At 35.4% G+C, this 19,129-nt stretch overlaps 1 protein-coding gene across 4 annotated transcripts in view; it reads right to left on the reverse strand.

Moving 5' to 3' along the window:
• MACROD2 (mono-ADP ribosylhydrolase 2) overlaps positions 1-19,129 on the reverse strand; it is a 1,919,130-nt gene that overhangs the window by 1,453,016 nt on the left and 446,985 nt on the right. For all 4 annotated transcript variants that reach the window (XM_057703765.1, XM_057703767.1, XM_057703766.1 and 1 more), the window contains exon 4: positions 3,204-3,233. In XM_057703765.1, the coding sequence (XP_057559748.1) occupies positions 3,204-3,233 (30 nt within the window). The remainder of the gene's footprint in view (positions 1-3,203; positions 3,234-19,129) is intronic.

A 19,129-nucleotide genomic window follows, 5' to 3' on the forward strand; every position in this document is an offset into this window, starting at 1 on the left:
TTTATAATGGATTACATTTCTTAAAAGTTGGGGATCAAGTAAACAAGTTCTAACTTGTTTGTTGAAAACCTAAAGCTCTGTATAATCATATCTACTTCAACCATGTACATGAAAAGAGGGAGTAAGAGGAAGAGGGAGAGAGAAAACAAACCTATTTATGTCCATCTGGGTCCTCAATGAAAAGGACCCCATTCTATTGTACACTTTTCCCCTCCCCTACCATGTAATATAGACTAGGGCTAGGAAACTTTCATCTTTCAACCTAGAAGTAAAAACAATAAATAGTTTCAAGATTTTAGTATTGAAAAAGTATTCCCAGTACAGGAATATCTCTCTTTCTTGTCTCATTTTGATCTCTTTCTCTTTCTCCTCTAAAAAGGAAGAAAGAAAAAGTGAAATGCAATTACTAATTTTTTTTTGCTTTTCACAGTAAGTTGCTGATAGCTCTCAGGCTACAAACTCATTTGTTTTTTTAGTCATTATGATGAAAAAAAAAAGATAAAAACCACAAGTGATGAAAACCACAAGTGACTCTACTGTGCAGCCACTATGAAAAACATTATGGAAGTTCCTCAAAAAAACTAAAATCAGAGTTGCCATATGATCCAACAATTCCACTCCTGGGCATATATCTGGACAGAACTGTAATTCAAAAAGATACATGTGAAGAGAGCAGACAGCAGCATCAAGCAGTATCAGCAGTATTTCGTCTTGTGGAACTGAAAACCACAGCCACAGAAAGACAGATAAAATGAAAAAGCAGAGGACTTTGTACCAGATGAAGGGACAGGATAAAACCCCAGAAAAACAACTAAATGAAGAGGAGATAAGCACCCTTACAGAAAAAGAATTCAGAATAATGATGGTGAAGATGATCCAGGACTTTGAAAAATGACTGGATGCAAAGATAGAAAAGTTTACCAAAGACCTAGAAGAATTAAAGAGCAAACAAACAGAAATATGCAACACGATAACAGAAATGAAAAATACACTAGAAGGAACCAAGAGCAGATTGATTGAGGCAGAAGGGCGAATAAGTGACCTGAAGATAGAATGGTGAAAATCACTGATGCGGAAAAGAATAAAGAAAAAAGAATGAAAAGAACTGAAGACAGCCTAAGAGACCTCTGGGACAATGTGAAACACACCAACATTCGCATTATAAGGGTCCCAGAAGGAGAAGAGAGAGAGAAAGGACCTGAGAAAATACTGGAAGAGACTATAGTTGAAAACTTCCCTAACATGGGAAAGGAAACAGCTACCCAAGTCCAGGAAGCACAGAGAGTCCCAGGCAGGAGAAACCTAAGGAGAAACATGCTGAGATGTATAGTAGTCAAACTGACAAAAATGAAAGACAGAGAAAAGTTATTAAAAGCAACAAGGGAAAAACAACAAATAACATACAAGGGAACTCCCACAAGGTTAACAGCTGATTTCTCAGCAGAAACTCTGCAAGCCAGAAGGGAGTGGCATGATATATTTCAAGTGATGAAAGGGAAGAACCTACAACCAAGAATACTCTACCCAGCAAGGATCTCATTCAGATTTGATGGAGAAATCAAAAGACAAGCAACAGCTAAGAGAATTCAGCATCACCAAACCAGCCCTACAACAAATGCTAAAGGAACTTCTCTACGCAGGAAACTTAAGAGAAGAAAAGGACCTACAGAAACAAAAACAAAACAATTAAGAAAATGGTAATAGGAACATACATATTGATAATTACCTTGAATGTAAATGGACTAAATGCTCCAACCAAAAGACACAGAATAGCTGAATGGATACAAAAACAAGACCCATATATATGCTGTCTACAAGAGACCCACTTCAGACCTAGGGACACATACAGATGGAAAGTGAGGGGATGGAAAAAGATATTCCATGCAAATGAAAATCAAAAGAAAGCTGAAGTAGCAATACTCATATCAGATAAAAAAGACTTTAAAATAAAAAATGTTACAAGAGACAAGAAAGGACATTACATAAAGATCAAGGGATCCATCCAAGAAGAGGAGATAACGATTATAAATATATGTGCACCCAATATAGGAGCACCTCAATACATAAGGCAAATGCTAACAACTATGAAAGAGGAAATGCAAGGCAGAAATAGAGACACAGATGTAGAGAACAAACATATGGACACCAAGTGGGGAAAGCGGGGAGGGTTGGGGGGAAATGGGAGATTGGGACACCAAATTGTACACTCTAAATATATGTTGATTATTGTCTGTTAACTGTATCTCAATAAAAGTTCTTAAAAAAAAAGAACAAAAAAAAAAAAAAAAAGAAAAAGATACATGCACCCCTATGTTCATAGCAGCACTATTCACAATAGCCAAGACATGGAAACAACCTAAACATCCATTGACAGATAAATGGATAAAGAAGATGTGGTACATGTATACAATGGAATATTACTCAGCCATAAAAAAGAATGAAATAATGCCATTTACAGCAACATGGACAGACCTGGAGATCAGCATACTAAGTGAAGTAAGTCAGAGAAAGACAAATACGATATGAAAAAAAAAAAAAAAGACAAATACCATAGAAGGAAAAAGAAAAAGAAAAATGAAAAGAAAAAGACAAATACCACTGTGGTTGCCGAGTGGGAGTGGGGGTGGGGGAGTGATGGACTGGGAGTTTGGGATTAGCAGGTGCAAACTATCACATAGAGAATGGATAACAACAAGGGACTACTGTACAGCACAGGGAAATATATTCAATATCCTGTGATGAGCCATAATGGTAAAGAATATGAAAAAAATGTATATATATACACACATGTATAACTGAATCACTCTGCTGTACAGCAGAAATTAAGACATTATAAATCAACTATACTTCAATAAAATACATTTTTTTAAAAAGTGACTCTATCCAAAAAAAAAGTGATTCTATCATCTACTATATGTGTGTTCATCTCAAAAGCTTATTGCTGCTATAACTTATGCCAAAGGTAGAAACACAAACCTTGATGAGAACGGTATTCCACATATTTTGAAGTCAGTTAAAATAACATTTAGGTAAACCCAAGGTCTTAAAAATATTTCTATTATAAATTATTTTCTGGAAGATTACAATTTGAGTGGTTGATGACTACAGCAAAATTAATTTTCTTTAAAGCATCACAGAACTCACTAAACATCTTATGGTTGGTGTAGTTATAAAACATATTTTAAGCAATGTTCAGGACTTACCACCTCCGCCTCCAAGAAGACTGGCATTTGCTGTTTAAAAGAAAACAAAAGACATTAAATAATATATAAAAATATATATATGCCAGAGTAGTTCAAGAAAAAGTTGGTAATGATCATGCCATACATATATACACACACACACATATATTTACATATACATCAAAATATGTACTTTCATACAGACAGACTTTATTACTGTTTTATGATGGTATGAAAATTAAAATATTTCACTAATTTTATCTCTTTTGCTCTTCAAATGACTATTTTTAAAATGTGCTTCCTTTTAATAAAATGAAGTACATATTGTGAAACTTTTATTTCCATTCTGTATCTAAATTAATCTTCTGGTTTCTCCATTTTATCAGGTAGAGATAGAACAATGTTATTTAGGCAATTTCAATGATTTCAAAGGACAATGTAACAAGAAAGTATAATGATAATTTTAATTAAATTAAACACATCAAATAAAGCTATCTCAAGACACTTTGCAATAAGAACTAACTCTTAAATAGTAACAGATTTATTCCTTTCGGCATTAATTTTTTTTGAGGGAAAGAAATTTTAAATATTTTTGTAAAACAATGATATGTCATTTCTTACTGATTTATCCATTAATCTAGTACATATAATTATAGAAGTCAAATAACAAGCAAAATATAAAAAAATTCCATTTAGATTTTTTTAAGAGGTCAAATTTTCAGAAAGTTCCATTGCAGTTTTCTGCTGAAGTATTAATCTTAGGCCTGTGTTTATCTAGTCGCTACAAAAGCCAGAAAACAGAAGTCCTGTAGCAACATAAAAAAAGTATATGGCAACCACGGTCCCTTTCTTTGCGGAGAAACCTGAGCTACCAAAAGATTAAAGAAACCATTTAAGAAAGAGGAGCAGGACTCTTTCACTTGAATTTTAGTTGTGATGTCCGCAGACCATGCACTGCCATAATAAGAGAAGCAAATATCAGAGTGTTAATGATTCTATCAATAAATAATGGAGCATTTTAAGAATAAATGCCTATATTCATATATGATAGTTTGCTAATTATGGAAACACTACAGAGAACATCATGAAAATGCATGCAGAACAAATGCCTTTGAAGGTTTTCTCAATATGTCAATGTTAGAGCATCAAATCTTATCTCACATGACCTTCCAAGTACAGTGCCATCTAACTGCTGCTCACGCCTTCCCCTTGGTGCTTTCATCACACATATGGGCTGCGTAGCAACGCCATTAGTCAACCATAAACAAAATTCACTTCAGATATTATATATATATGTATTTTTTTAACTTTTTTTTTGGGGGGGGGGTCACACCACACAGCATGCAGGATTTTAGTATTTTACCTCTCTGACCAGGGATTGAACCTGTGCCCCCTGCAGTGGAAGCACAGAGTCTTAACCACTGGACTGCCATGGAAGTCCCACTTCATTTATTATAAAGTCATCTGCTACCTTATCACCTCAGGTCCCCCAAATCCTTCTGATTTCACAGTGAAAATGTGTAATATTTACGTAGATGGTATCGAGAATTTAATGTCCTGCCCAAAAGTAAACTCTGTAACTGCTGAAGTGGTAACTTGTTGAAGGGGCGTGAGGAAAGGTGTTATGAATTCTGTCTTGGTTCCATACACTTTAGTGGATCCGAGAAATTTCATGATGTCTCCTGGCAAACCCAAACATTTTATTAAAAATCTTAGCTGCATACATTTATACAACCAATGGCATTTCACACTCCTGGTAATTTTTTATTTTTTATTTTTATATTTGACTGAGAATTCCTTCCCTGTCTATAGGCTTTCCAGATCCCTGAAACTCCATCTGCTGTCCTCCAATTTATACGTATTCATTCATAAAGAAAAACTTATTCTCGGTAACAAAAAACCACAGTAATGAATAGTAGCTTTACACTCAAATTATCATGCCCAGAATCACAACAACACAATATAACCTATTTTCACCCAATGTTTTGCTTAATAATGGTGGAGGTTGCCTGTTTTGAGAGCACAGCCCAAAACCCATCTGTTTAATCAGGCACTTGTCCAATAGAGGTGGGTGGATGAGTGGGAGTAGGTGTGGGAACTGGAATTCCAGTCCTGGAGAACCATCAAGTCAATTTATGTCAGATGTGTGCTCATGTCTAGATGAGCATACCGGGTTACATTTTAACATCGACCTAGAACTATTTTATAAAACTGTGGCATTTACATAGTGCACAATCACTTTCAGTTTTATGTGCATTACCATTCATGTAACAGAATCTTAATCTAAGCTGCTTATATATATTCAAAGCAATTCTAATAACGATAATCCTGAAAATGATTTTTCTAAAGAACCCATCAAATTTAAGTCTATTTTATCAATTTCTGTTCTCTAAAAATTAAAAAATAAAATGTTTATTAGGAAAAATATCAAGGCAATTTTCTGCAGTAAAAGTGACATAAATGTAGGCAAGTAAAAGTGAACCTTTATTAGATTGTCTAATATTATTCTACTTTCACAAAGCACCCTATACATAATATGACTGGTTGTCAATATTTATTGGTCAGGTGGATTAATATTATTTCTTCCATTATACAAAAGTGAAAACAACTTTTGTGCTTCTAAAATTAGTAGTCATTTAACTTTTACTTAATTATTTCTAATAAACTGAGGTATATCCCAATTAGATAGGAAGCCCCTAAAGATAAAGTCTGAGTTTAACAGTTTGGCCTGCATTTAATAAGCTCTCAATACATGTTTTCCAATAGTGACATAACTGGCAGGTTTATTCCCATTTCTTTATTGACATAGAAGAGGTTTTTTGTTTACTCAAGTGTGTGGAAAGAGCAAACTTTGGTCATTTTTTTCCTGTAAGATCAAGGTCTGTTAAAAAAAACTCTTAATTTATTTGGAATCAGTGATTAAGATTGTATGAAATATGTTACGTCCCTATACAAGGGAGGGAATTGTGGATATGCCTCTTGTTATTCCTAGAGTTTCACAGGGAAGGTGAAGGAGAAAGGGACGAAGAAAGCTCAAAGTTGATAAGCATGATGCTACAGCTTCCCAAATACTAGTTAAAAATCTCTTCCCTGAGCACGCTTACTAATCAACATCACTTTCCTTCATATTTTCTAAATACAATGCCTCTGTTACCAGAGAAGGTAGAAAAAAAAAATCAAGCTACAGTAATTGTCTCAAAGACTGATTCGATGAGAAACTGAAATGAACCACTACAAATGAATGAATCTGTGTATTGCACTTTTTCCTCCCCAAAATAACAACTCAGTTAAATGAATAGTTTTGCTTTTGAATGTTTAAAAAGCAAAAACAACACTGAACATAAAATGGGGGTAATGGTTACCAAAATCTAATTTCAAAGTGGCAAATACTGAGAGTTTATTTATCATACCCTAAGCAAATGATTATTTTTTGAAGTTTATGAGAAATTGTTTTCTTCCATTTAAACTCAGTTTTGATTTTTTAATTAAAATTATCAAATTATACATAGGTATAATATTCATTATAAAATTATGAAAACCAAAAAAAATTATATACACGGCAGGATTCTTTTTCATGGGATAATTAGCCTAAATGAAAAATAATCATGGTAGTTGGCAGTAATGTCATTATTTTATATTTTTCTCAAGACACAAATGGAATATTACACTACTTTCTTCCTAAAAAAAAAAAATTCCTAAAAAAAAGTTCCTAAATGCCCCTCTTCTACATGTGTGTGTCTTTTTAAGAATATAACTATAATGAAATGATGAAAAATACAATTACTATATAAGTAATCTTATAACACTAGAAGTTCCTAGATGGAATATAGACCATAACATTATTACCTAAAGCACTTTTCCTTGTAAGATCTCAAAATCCTTTTAAGCCTATATAGATTAATGAAAAGAATACTGAACTGAGAGCCAGGTAACCTCTGTTTTAATTCTACTTCAGCTACTAAATAGCAGATGATTTTGGCAAGTCATAGTCAACTATGTTATTTATCTTCTTCCATCAGGAAATTTGGAATCAATCGGGGATGGCAAACAGGTTTCAAACAATTCAGATTCATTAATTACAAGAGACTTGTCTGTACCTCTGATTTGAGAAGGATTCTGAGGCTAAATCTAGACTCAGTGGAAAAGAGCCTAGATCAATTAATAATGATCAATTAATAATATTGATTACGGTCAGAGGGAGAAAGGAAGAATTAAAATGACCACACACATGCCGTGTATTGGGAATCTCTGGATCAGAGGACTTCTCTTAGATTTGACAGTTTTTGATGTAATAAAATTCAATTCAGTAATCTTGAAAAACAAAACTGCTAAGCTAGCATGTGGCAGCATGGCTAATAGCTCCTACAGTTTCTGAGTCTGACATAATTCCGTCTGTGAAATAATCCAGAGCTGGGAGAGGTAACCCAGGTCCACTGTGAGTCAAACTGGCCTGATAAGTATTCGGAACAATTTTGTATTCCACTTGCCCAGTAATTTCTATTATCTGTACTTAGTAATTATTTATTTTCCCACTCCGTTTCTACCTCCACCCAAGACTGTCAAACAAGCAACAGCCTGGGAGACTAGTCTTTAAACATTGATTAAATCTATTTGTGCAGGGTTTTTGTTTGCTTTTCATCATTATAAAGGAAATTATAGTTGCTTTCATCCTAACAGGATCCTGACCACCTAGTTTAGCTTATTTATTCTGCTTTCTTGTTACAATAGAGCACATGGGATGTCAAAACGATTGTTGGCAAAAAACTTCCCCAGGGGCTCCACTTAAACACCACTTCATTCTCAACATGTTATCCTAAAAAATACAAAAGCCAAACTATCACCCTTTAGAATGGAACACATTATATTCCCTAGATTTTGAAACTCAAAGCAGGAAGAGCTAAAAAATTCTTTTAAGATTAAAATCCCAAGCACGTGCATGACTCTAGAACCACTTTATACAGGGAGCAACCATCTCAATGGACAGCTGTGGAAATACAATCTACACAGACAAATACAGCCATCAATATGGCAACAGCTCTCTGCTCACAATTTACCAGATTTATACCTTCTAAACAAAATCAAGAATGCCAGGGGTTTTGGGCAATGGTTTAATTTCCTGCTTTGAAGCTTACAAAGAGAGAAAATTAAGAATAGGCTTAACTATTTCACATGTAGAAACCAGGCATAAACACATGATGAATAATTCACATTTCATACACTGCAGATTTCAAAGGAACTATTGATTATTCCAGGGTCTGTGTGGTTGTATAAGCTGTAACTCACCATGTAGCCAAAAATAGAATACAAGTCCTACTATTGATAAATAGGTGAAAAGATATCAGGAATTGGAAAACTTACTTGGGAGTATTAACAAATGAAATAAAATGGAAGTACTCTGGTGGAACTACAAGGGAGCAACTAAACCTGCCCCGTTTTGCCAATCTGGTGTCCCCAGCTATCATTCTGGTGGCTCAAGGATTCTTGGAATACTGCAACAAGGGAATAAAACCACTTATTTTGTCCAACTCCTTCATTTTACAAAAGTGGAAAGTTAAAGAGGATCAGAGATATTAGGTAAGTTGTCTGGGATCAGGCCTAGGAGGAGAATCTAGGACCTACCATAAAATAATGCCAATTTCAAACTGGAATATTTGTGTGTATGTGTGTCTGTGTGTGTGTATATGATTGTCGTTGATTGTTTGCTCCTCTGAAATCACATCCAAAGATGATAACAGAACACAATGTGCATGGGGGTCTACCAAATGTTACCCTACTGAAGATCACCTAATTTAATTATTAAAGGGTGAACTAAAGCATTGGCAGTTCCTACAGCTTCGCAGTGCAATGCAACTAAAGCCAAATGAGAGGAATCAGCACTTGTTTCTATGTACCAGTCATCCTGCTTGATGCTGTGCTCTGAATCAGTTGTAATTTTGATAATGATAACACTGGCTCAGTTACAAAAATGGGATTACTTAAGTAACCCAATCTGGGGCTTTCCAAAGAGTGAACAAGCATGTCTAAATGGGGGTGGGGCGTGGGGGTGGGAAATGAGTTCCAATGTACATTAGCATTGCAGTTGTAATGATACAAGCCACTTGAACAGAAGTTTTAACTTGTCTTTTGCAAGGAAGATTTTGAATGCAAACCAATTCTCAATTTAATGAACAGAAAATGCACTCATTTGAGGGAATATTATACACTTTAGCCTGATGAAAATATAAGTCTGAACATGAATGCTCATTTACACACTTCTTGGGGAGACTAATTTGTTTTAATAAAACCAGACAGTATCTTTAAAAAAAAAACTGTTTTACATAGTTTCCTTATTTCATCTTTTTTCTTATTATTATGGAATCTTTATTTCTTCCCAATAATGAAACAGCAAAAGAGTTTTTAACAAAATGTATATTTTAGGTTACATTTTAATTTAAACAAATAAGATAAAAGAATAATTCTCAGTCATAGTAAATAAATGGGAAGATTGAGGCAAAGAACCTCATGGTAAAGGATCTGGGGTTAAAGGAAATGAATAGGATTGCTACCTTGAGAACATCTATCAAGCTGTAAAATCCATGAAGGTGAAGGCCATATATTTGTTGGTATCGACAGTGGGACTGAATAAATATTTGTTAAAAACATAACTAAGGGAATGAATGTAAGACACAGTAAAGAGAGAGGGGATAGGAAAGTCATATTTCTTGGACAGGAGAGAGAGCTACAGTAACAGATAATGACTCCTTCACAATGCCACAGCCAAGTGAGGCTTTGCCAGGAGGGAGGCAAACAGATCAAGGTCCAATTCCAGACTCTATCATCATCTTTGAGAAAGTTCTTTAAACTCCAATTGATTATCTAATCTCTTGTATTCATCAGACATGTGGTAAAATAATAGTCATGGTACAGGTTAGCTGAGACACGTAAGGGTAATAACCTATGTGAACGCACTCATGGCGCCTGGAATATACTGAGGCTTGGCAATGTCAGCTCCCTATCCATGACCTTAATTGCATTGCTACTTCTGGAAGACACACTAGAGATTAACAGAAAATCTCTACTAATAGTAAAAGCATTCAGACCAATCTTCACTTTGTGGGCACCAGGGCCATATTCACCTTAGAGAACTATAGCCCTCTACCCTCAATCCGAGATGTCCTGGGCTATGTCTTCATCAGAATTTGGGGGAGAAACTAGAACTTCTGCACAGAGGAGAGTGAGGAAGAAGGCCATCTTCAAATTATTATGTTAATTCTGTCTTTGGGTTTAGGTCAACTTAAAAATAATTCTATAAGCCTGAAAAGAAAATGGATGTCATTATTTTGCATATTATAATACTTTTTCCCGCTTCTGGATTATTCTGATGATTTAATTTAAAAATAATGCTGGTTATTTTATCCCAGACAACTTCTGCTTACTCCTCAAGACCCAATCTCTACAGTTGCCCCTGTTATCTGCCTAAAGTGATTTAACTATATAAATGCCGTCAATGGGTCCTCTCACACTTTGGTTTTGGTTGAGTCCAGTCAATAGGGAGCCCTGGCAGTAGCTGGTGGGAGAGCTGAGAATGAGTTGAAGACATTTATTCCCCTGGTTCTCTTCCTGTAAGTTTACCTTGACCTGACTACGTCCCTTGAATAAAGGTTACTACTCTAGTCAACATCATTTAGTTTATAACATGACTTCCTTTCCTTTTGGGTTCTGATACGTCTCCCTCTACTCACCTCTTTGAGCTTAGAGTTGTAACAGCTGTGCTGTTGGTAGCCTCTGGTTCCTGAATAATCCCTTGAGGTTCTCTTACAACATATCTTATCTCCAATCCTTGTACTTATTCCCTTTATAAATAAGCTGTCCTTGAAGAATCCTAATTTGATTGTGCCAAGGTAAAAAATACAAATACACATGGAGGCTAAACAATACACTATTAAACAACCAAGAAATCACTAAAGAAATCAAAGAGAAAATCAAAAACTATCTAGAAACAAATGACAGTGAAAACACAACAACCCAAAACCTATGGGATGCAGCAAAAGCAGTTCTAAGAGGGAAGTTTATAGCAATACAATCCTATCTCAAGAAACAAGAAAAATATCAAACAAACAACCTAACCTTACACCTAAAACAATTAGAGAAAGAAGAACAAAGAAACACCAGAGTGAGTAGAAGGAAGGAAATCATAAAGATCAGAGCAGAAATAAATGAAAAAGACATGAAGGAAACAATAGCAAAGATCAATGAAACTAAAAGCTGGTTCTTTGAGAAGATAAAATTAATAAAGCATTAGCCAGACTCATTAGGAAAAAAAGGGAGAAGATGCAAATCAACAGAATTAGAAATGAAAAAGGAGAAGTAACAACTGACACTGCAGAAATACAAAAGATCATGAGAGACTACTACAAGCAACTATATGCCAATAAATTGGATAACCTGGAAGAAATGGATAAATTCTTAGAAAAATACAATCTTCCAAGACTGAACCAGGAAGAAATAGAAACTATGAACAGACAAATCACAAGCACGGAAATTGAGACTGTGATTAAAAATCTCCCAACAAACAAAAGCCCAGGGCCAGATGGATTCACAGGTGAATTCTATCAAACATTTCGAGAAGAGCTAACACCTATCCTTCTCAAACGAGTCCAAAATACAGCAGAAGGAGCAACACTCCCAAACCCATTCTACGAGGCCACCATCACCCTGACACCAAAACCAGGCAAAGATGTCACAAAAAAAGAAACTTACAGGCCAATACTGATGAATATAGATGCAAAAATCCTCAACATAATACTAGCTAACAGATTCCAACAGCACATTAAAAAGATCATACACCATGATCAAGTGGGATTTATCCCTGAGATGCAAGGTTTCTCCAATATATGCAAATCAATCAATGTGATACATCATATCAACAAATTGAAGGATAAAAACCATGGGATAATCTCAATAGATATGGAAAAAACTTTTGACAAAATTCAACATCTATTTATGATAAAAACTCTTCAGAAAATGGGCATAGAAGGAAATTACCTCAACATAATAAAAGCTATATATGAGAAACCAAAAGCCAACATCATTCTAAATGGTGAAAAACCGAAAGAATTCCCTCTAAGAACAGGAACAAGACAAGGGTGTCCACTCTCACCATTGTTAATCAACATAGTTTTAGAAGTTTTAGCCACAGCAATCAGAGGAGAAAATGAAATAAAAGGAATCCAAAATGTAAAAACAGAAGTAAAATTGTCACTCTTTGCAGATGACAATGATATTATACATAGAAACCCTAAAGATTCTACCAGAAAACTGCTAGCACTAATTGATGAATTTAGTAAAGTAGCAGGATACAAAATTAATGCGCAGAAATCTCTTGCATTCCTATACACTAACAATGGAAGAGCAGAAAGAGAAATTAAGGAAACTCTCCCATTCACCATTGCAACAAAAAGAATAACATACCTAGGAATAAACCTGCCTAAGGAGGCAAAAGATCGTATGCAGAAAACTTTAAGACATTGATGAAAGAAATCAAAGACGACACAAACAGATGGAGGGACGTATCATGTTCTTGGATTGGAAGAACCAACATTGTGAAAATGATTACACTACCCAAAGCAATTTATAGATTCAACACAATCCCTATCAAATTACCAATGGTATTTTTCACAGAACTAGAGCAAGAAATCTTAAGATTTGTATGGAAACACAAAATACCGTGAATAGCCAAAGCAATCTTGAGAAGGATAGATGGAATTGGTGGAATCAGGGTTCCTGACTTCAAACTGTCCTACAAGGCCACAGTGATCAAGACAGTAAGGTACTGGCACAAAAACAGAAAGGAAGATCAAGGGAACAGAATAGAGAACCCAGAGGTAAACCCAAGCACATATGGGCACTTTATCTTTGACAAAGGAGGCAAGAATAGACAATGGAAAAAAGCCTCTTCAATAAGTGGTGCTGGGAACATTGGACAGCAACATGTAAAAGAATGAAATTAGAGCACTTCCTAACACCATACACAAAAATAAACTCAAAATGGATTAAAGACCTAAATATAAGGTCAGACACTATAAAACTCCTAGAGGAAAACATAGGCAGAACACTCTATGACATCCATCAAAGCAAGATCCTTTTGGACTCACCTCCTAGAATCATGGAAAGAAAATCAAGAATAAACAAATGGGACCTAATGAGACTTAAAAGCTTTTGCACAGCGAAAGAAAACATAAACAAGACAAGAAGACAACCCTCAGAGCGGGAGAAAATACTTGCCAATGAAGTAACAGACAAAGGATTAATCTCCAAAACAGACAAGCAGCTCAGGCAGCTTAATACCAAAAAAGCAAATAACCCAATCCACAAATGGGCAGAAGACCTAATTAGACATTTCTCCAAAGAAGACATACACATGGCCAACAAACACATGAAAAGATGCTCAACATCACTCATCAGAGAAATGCAAGTCAAAGTCCCAATGAGTTATCACCTCACACCAGTCAGAAAGGCCATCATCTCAACAACTGGAAACAATACATGGTGGCGAGGCTGTGGAGAAAAGGGAACTCTCCTGCATTGTTGGTGGGAATGTAAACTGGTACAGCCACTATGGAAAACAGTTTGGAGGTGCCTTAAAAATCTAAAAATGGAACTACCACATGATCCAGTCATCCCACTACTGGGCATATACCCAGAGGAAACCATAATCCAAAAAGAAACATGTACCATAATGTTCATTGCAGCACTATTTACAATAGCCCGGACATGGAAGCAACCTAAATGCCCATCAACAGATGAATGGATAAAGAAGATGTGGCATATATATACAATGGAATATTACTCAGCCATAAAAAGGAATGAAATGGAGCTATATGTAATGAGGTGGATAGACCCAGAGTCTGTCATACAGAGTGAAGTAAGCCAGAAAGAGAAAATCAAATATTGTATGCTAACTCATATATATAGACTCTAAAAAAAAAGATGGTACTGATGAACCCAAGGACAGGGCAAGAATAAGGATACCGATACAGAGAATGGACTAGAGGACATGGGGTTGGGGGGGCGAAGGGCAGGGGGGCAAAGGGGAATCTGGGATGAAGTGAGAGAGTAGCAAAGACATATATATGCTACCAACTGTAAAACAGATAACTAGTGGGAAGTTGCTGTATAACAAAAGGAGATCATCTCAATGATGGTGATGCCTTAGAGGGCCAGGACAGGGAGGCTAGGAGGAAGTCGTGGGAGGGAGGGGATATGGGCATATATGTATAAATACAGCTGATTCACTTTGGTGTACCTCAAAAGCTGGTACAAGAGTGTTAAAGCAATTATATCCAATAAAGAGCTTAAAAAAAAAGTATAGTAGGTTAAAGTTTTCCTTATCAATTAAAAATATAAAATATATTTTAAAAAATAAAATAATATGTACACATTTGAACATATGAATCAATAATTTTATTATACAACCTTAACTCTTCTATTTCTTTCCATACTTTTCTCCAAGTTCATATAAATATATACACACAATTGAGTCTTCCTGGGATTCTTATTTAAAAAACAACGGATTCAACTATAAAAATTACCATGCAGGACTTCCTAGGTGGCACAGTGGCTAAGAACCTTCCTGCCAATGCAGGGGACACAGGTTCGATCCCTGCTCCAGGAAGATACCACATGCCAAGGAGCAACTAAGCCCTTGCGCCACAACTATTGAGCCTGTGCTCTAAAGCCAGTGAGCCACAACTATTGAGCCCCTGTCCTGCAACTACTGAAGCCCACATGCCTAGAGCTCATGCTCCACAACAGGAGAAGCAACCACAATGAGGAGCCTGCACACCACAATGAAGAGCAGCCCCTGCTCACCGCAACTAGAGAAAGCCCATGTGCAGCAATGAAGACCCAATGCAGCCAAAAACTAAATAAATAAATAAACAAATAAATAAATTTATTTTAAAAATTTACCATGCAACCTAATTTTTTAACCCATCAATACATCAAGGGCTCTAACTAATAAAATAATATGACATACTATAATTTTCACAAGTTTGAGTGAAACCACTCCTATTATTGATGGGCACTTAGGTTTTTTCCAGTTCTGCCATTATAGAAAAAGCTCTAGCAAAAATCAGTGTGTGTGTGTGAGTTTGAGTGTGTGTGTAGCAGTACATACTGATGCTTCTATCCTATAGAACAAACCCTCCAAAGTATTTATGGATAACAGAGCATATGCATTTTCAAATAATTATTAAAATTTGCATACTGAAATAAGTCAAAATTAGCAAAAGCCTAACATTCATAAGTATACCCCGAGAAGCACATAAAGTATCAGTGTCATTTGATGTCTGTCAATAAATAATCTGAAGCAAAATGTCTTGACATGTAGATGAGGTTCACTGGACTGCTTCTGATTTAAATGTAAAATACATCAGTGAAAAGTTCTCACTTATACCTGTAAAGATAATGAGTCTGGATTTCTGATTGATTTCAAATATAAATTTTAAAATGGTCTGTTTTTAAAGTAAAAATAATAAATCCATCTCAAACGATGGTGAGCCTCTTTAACTGTTTTCTTTTCATGTTTACTAGACACAAACCGTGACAGGTCTTGAACTTCAAAGTAAACTAAAAATTTGTCCAGAAAAGATTAGAGAAAGTTTCCCTACTTTCTAGTTAAATTCCTTGCAAATTTAAAGTATACTTCAGAATTTTAAAGGTAAAGAAGTTCAGCACATATTAACTAGTGAGAAAGATATGGAAGGGAAATTGATCAGAAACACAAGGAGATGTAAGAATGCTTTAGTTCAGTATGGATTTCAAGGCTAAGTACAACTATTTATTTTCTAAACTATTGTAGTATATGAAGACTTTCTCTAGCAGGGCCAATTCCACTTGTGTTAAACTAAAGAAAATTCAGTAGAGCTTTGTTTTCATTTTTTCTTTTTCCAATCTAAACACATCATTTTAAAGGAACATTCTTCCTGGAGTTCGCTGAAGTCTTGTTACACAGCTAAAGTGTGCAGGTGACAGAGGAGTTTACCCAGCTCTCCATTCGTCCTCAAGCAATACTTGGGTCATCAAGCAACTCTGATCTAACTACTTGCACCAAATTTGGCCTCGTGACATGACCAACTTCTGAAAAATCCTAAAATGAGCTCTTGTATAGTCATTTCTATCAGAAAGCCATGCTCTGAATCACCAAGTCAGTGGACAAGCTGACATATATTTCAGTAAGCTTACCAACGTAGAAAATATGCCCATTATCACAACCAACTTAAGTAATATATATAAATAGAACATGATGACAATTTTCTAAGCATCTATTACTTACTAGGCAATGTTAGGACATTTATGGCATCTGTCATCCTTTAAACAACCTTACAAAGTAGGAATTTTAATTTTCCTATAACATATGAGGAAATGAAGGGTACAGTGACACTAAATTGCTGGCCCCAAAGTTGTGAGCTGGTAAGTTAGTATTCAACCCAGTATTTGAGCCCTGTAATCAAACATCTACCCAATTATCCTTACACTATGCCAGACTATCTTTTATGGAATTATTTCATTTCTCCCATATTATTTCAAAATACATGGATATCCAATACCCATGATAAGCAAACAAATTCAAATAACATCAATGTCAAGGTAGTATCACTAATTTTTTAATCTAAGTCGTGATCAGAATGGACAGCATTTACATACATCAACTTAAAGTTACAAAAATGTAAATATCTTTAGTTATACTTTCCCCATGTCACTAACATTTATATCTCATAAAATCTGAAATTGTCTATAACGGAAAACTCCTTTAAAACATTACATTTAGTATTCTGATAATATTAAAAATGGCTTTCAAAAGACGAAAATTCTCAGTATGATTTTAGGCAACATGAACAATTATGCGCACATTGCTATCCATGAGGATATATATTTCTTAATTAACAAGGCTTCTGACTTGAGCTCAGTTAAATTTATCAAAACAATAATAATACATTAAAGTTTGGCTTTCACCAAGTAAATACAAACTGGCTAATCTAAGATTTTATATACTTATAATGAAATACACAAAATGAAAATAAATATATGCTTTCATTCGTCCTAAATTTTCTATCATTAGCACTCCTCATCCTTGAATTTAGGATTATCAGTTAAAGAATCATTTTGGTAACTTGAGGTAACAAATAAAAACCATAATGATTTTTCTCCTTCCTAAATTAAGTTGCATAGGCCTAATAATTCTATGTCAAATTATAGTTGACTACTCTTAATGTGCAATAAAACTTTACATTGCTCAAGGATATAATAAATATACCACTATTTTTATACAAGCTACAAGCATCAGAAAAATCTCTGAAACATGGAAAAACGTAACTTTACCAACATCAACTTTAATCACTTACAAAAAGACCCACTTTTTTCTGTACACAGGAGACAAGTTATAATTTGCATCCTGTGAATATCAAAAAATACCAATTACTTTTGTTATTACAGTTCCATCAGGCCAGCTGTGGATTCTATAATAGAGATTAGTTTTATTCTGATGCATTGAAAAGCACTGATATTAATCTCAGACAAAAGTATTATCATTGGTGAGATGCTGATTACTGATTACAGAGGCTTTTAAAAATTATTATTATTTAATGAATCTCACAGGATAACCAAAAAATACTTACTGAAAATAGCTACATTTCTAATGTCACTCTGAGATATCCAAATATCAGAAATAAAATAGAAGCAGCAATAGTAAATCAAAGAATCTGTATATGGTATTCCAGATGCAATGGATTTGGGGTCTACCAAAAAAAGTATTTAATATTAATCCAAATCACACCAGTAATTAGCTACATAATTTTGAGCAGGTCATCTAGACCTCTGTGCCTTCATTTAACACTTATAAAAATGTATATTATAATTTAATTACTTAACAACAATTTGTTAAGCAGACACTATGTGTGAGTGCTCTGGGATAAGTCTGAGAACAAATAATTAAAATAGATGCAGTAAATTAGAAGATTATAATAAATAAATCTATAAATTATAAACACTGTAATATAATTAATGCATTTAATATGTAAAGATTAGAATCATGATGTTGAAGAAAAAATATTGTTTTACAAGCTGATGGTACTTTACGATATTATATTTTCCAAAATTTTGTCATCTCAGACTTTCACTTCAGACAAGATGGCATAGATCTGTTTCTTCCTGTTCCGTTCCTCCACCCCACTCCCTCTCCAAGTACAAGTATAAATGCTGAAAATAATTAAAGAGGCAACCAAAAAAAACTCTGAAAGGTGTAAGGAGGAAGATGAACTGCTTAGAGATCCCAGGATAGGAGGAAAAATCTAGGTGCAAGGCATCTTACATCCTCCCACCCAAAGGAAGAAGGCAACCCCGGACGAGCATCTCTTGACATACGCCTAGTAACAGAAGGCGGTACAGGTAGGTTCCCTCTTCCCTGGATAAATAGGAGCCCCACTGACATAAGCCTCTGATAAAAGTGGTCTCCTCCTCAGGGCCTGAGACTCCCCTCTTACACCAAGAGACACTGGATGGTTGCGGGGCGCCAGCAAAGGGGATCCTTCCACGAGCACCCAGGACAGGAAGGACTTCCCATCCCCCATTGCGAGGGGGCATCTGCCACAACAAGCTCTGGCTTAGGAAGTACTTTTCTTCGCAGCTAGGCCTGAGAACCTTCTTCCCACCAAGAAACATCCAGGGAGAAGGTGGGCAGAGGAAAGCTGGCCTGGGGAGGCACCCCTACCAAGATAAGCAGCCAGGCCCAGAAGCACTCTTTACTGTGTCAGCCAGAGATGTCCTTTTCCCCACCTACAAGCACCAGGAAATTCCTTCTGCCCCCTTAGGCAGAACCAGTAGGGACTGCAGGGAGCCCCACCCACGCTACATCAAACCAAAAGCACAACATTACAAAGGCTGTGAAAATTAAATTGTCATTGGAATTA

Source organism: Hippopotamus amphibius, chromosome 12, assembly GCF_030028045.1.
Source record: "Hippopotamus amphibius kiboko isolate mHipAmp2 chromosome 12, mHipAmp2.hap2, whole genome shotgun sequence".
NCBI lineage: Eukaryota > Metazoa > Chordata > Mammalia > Artiodactyla > Hippopotamidae > Hippopotamus > Hippopotamus amphibius.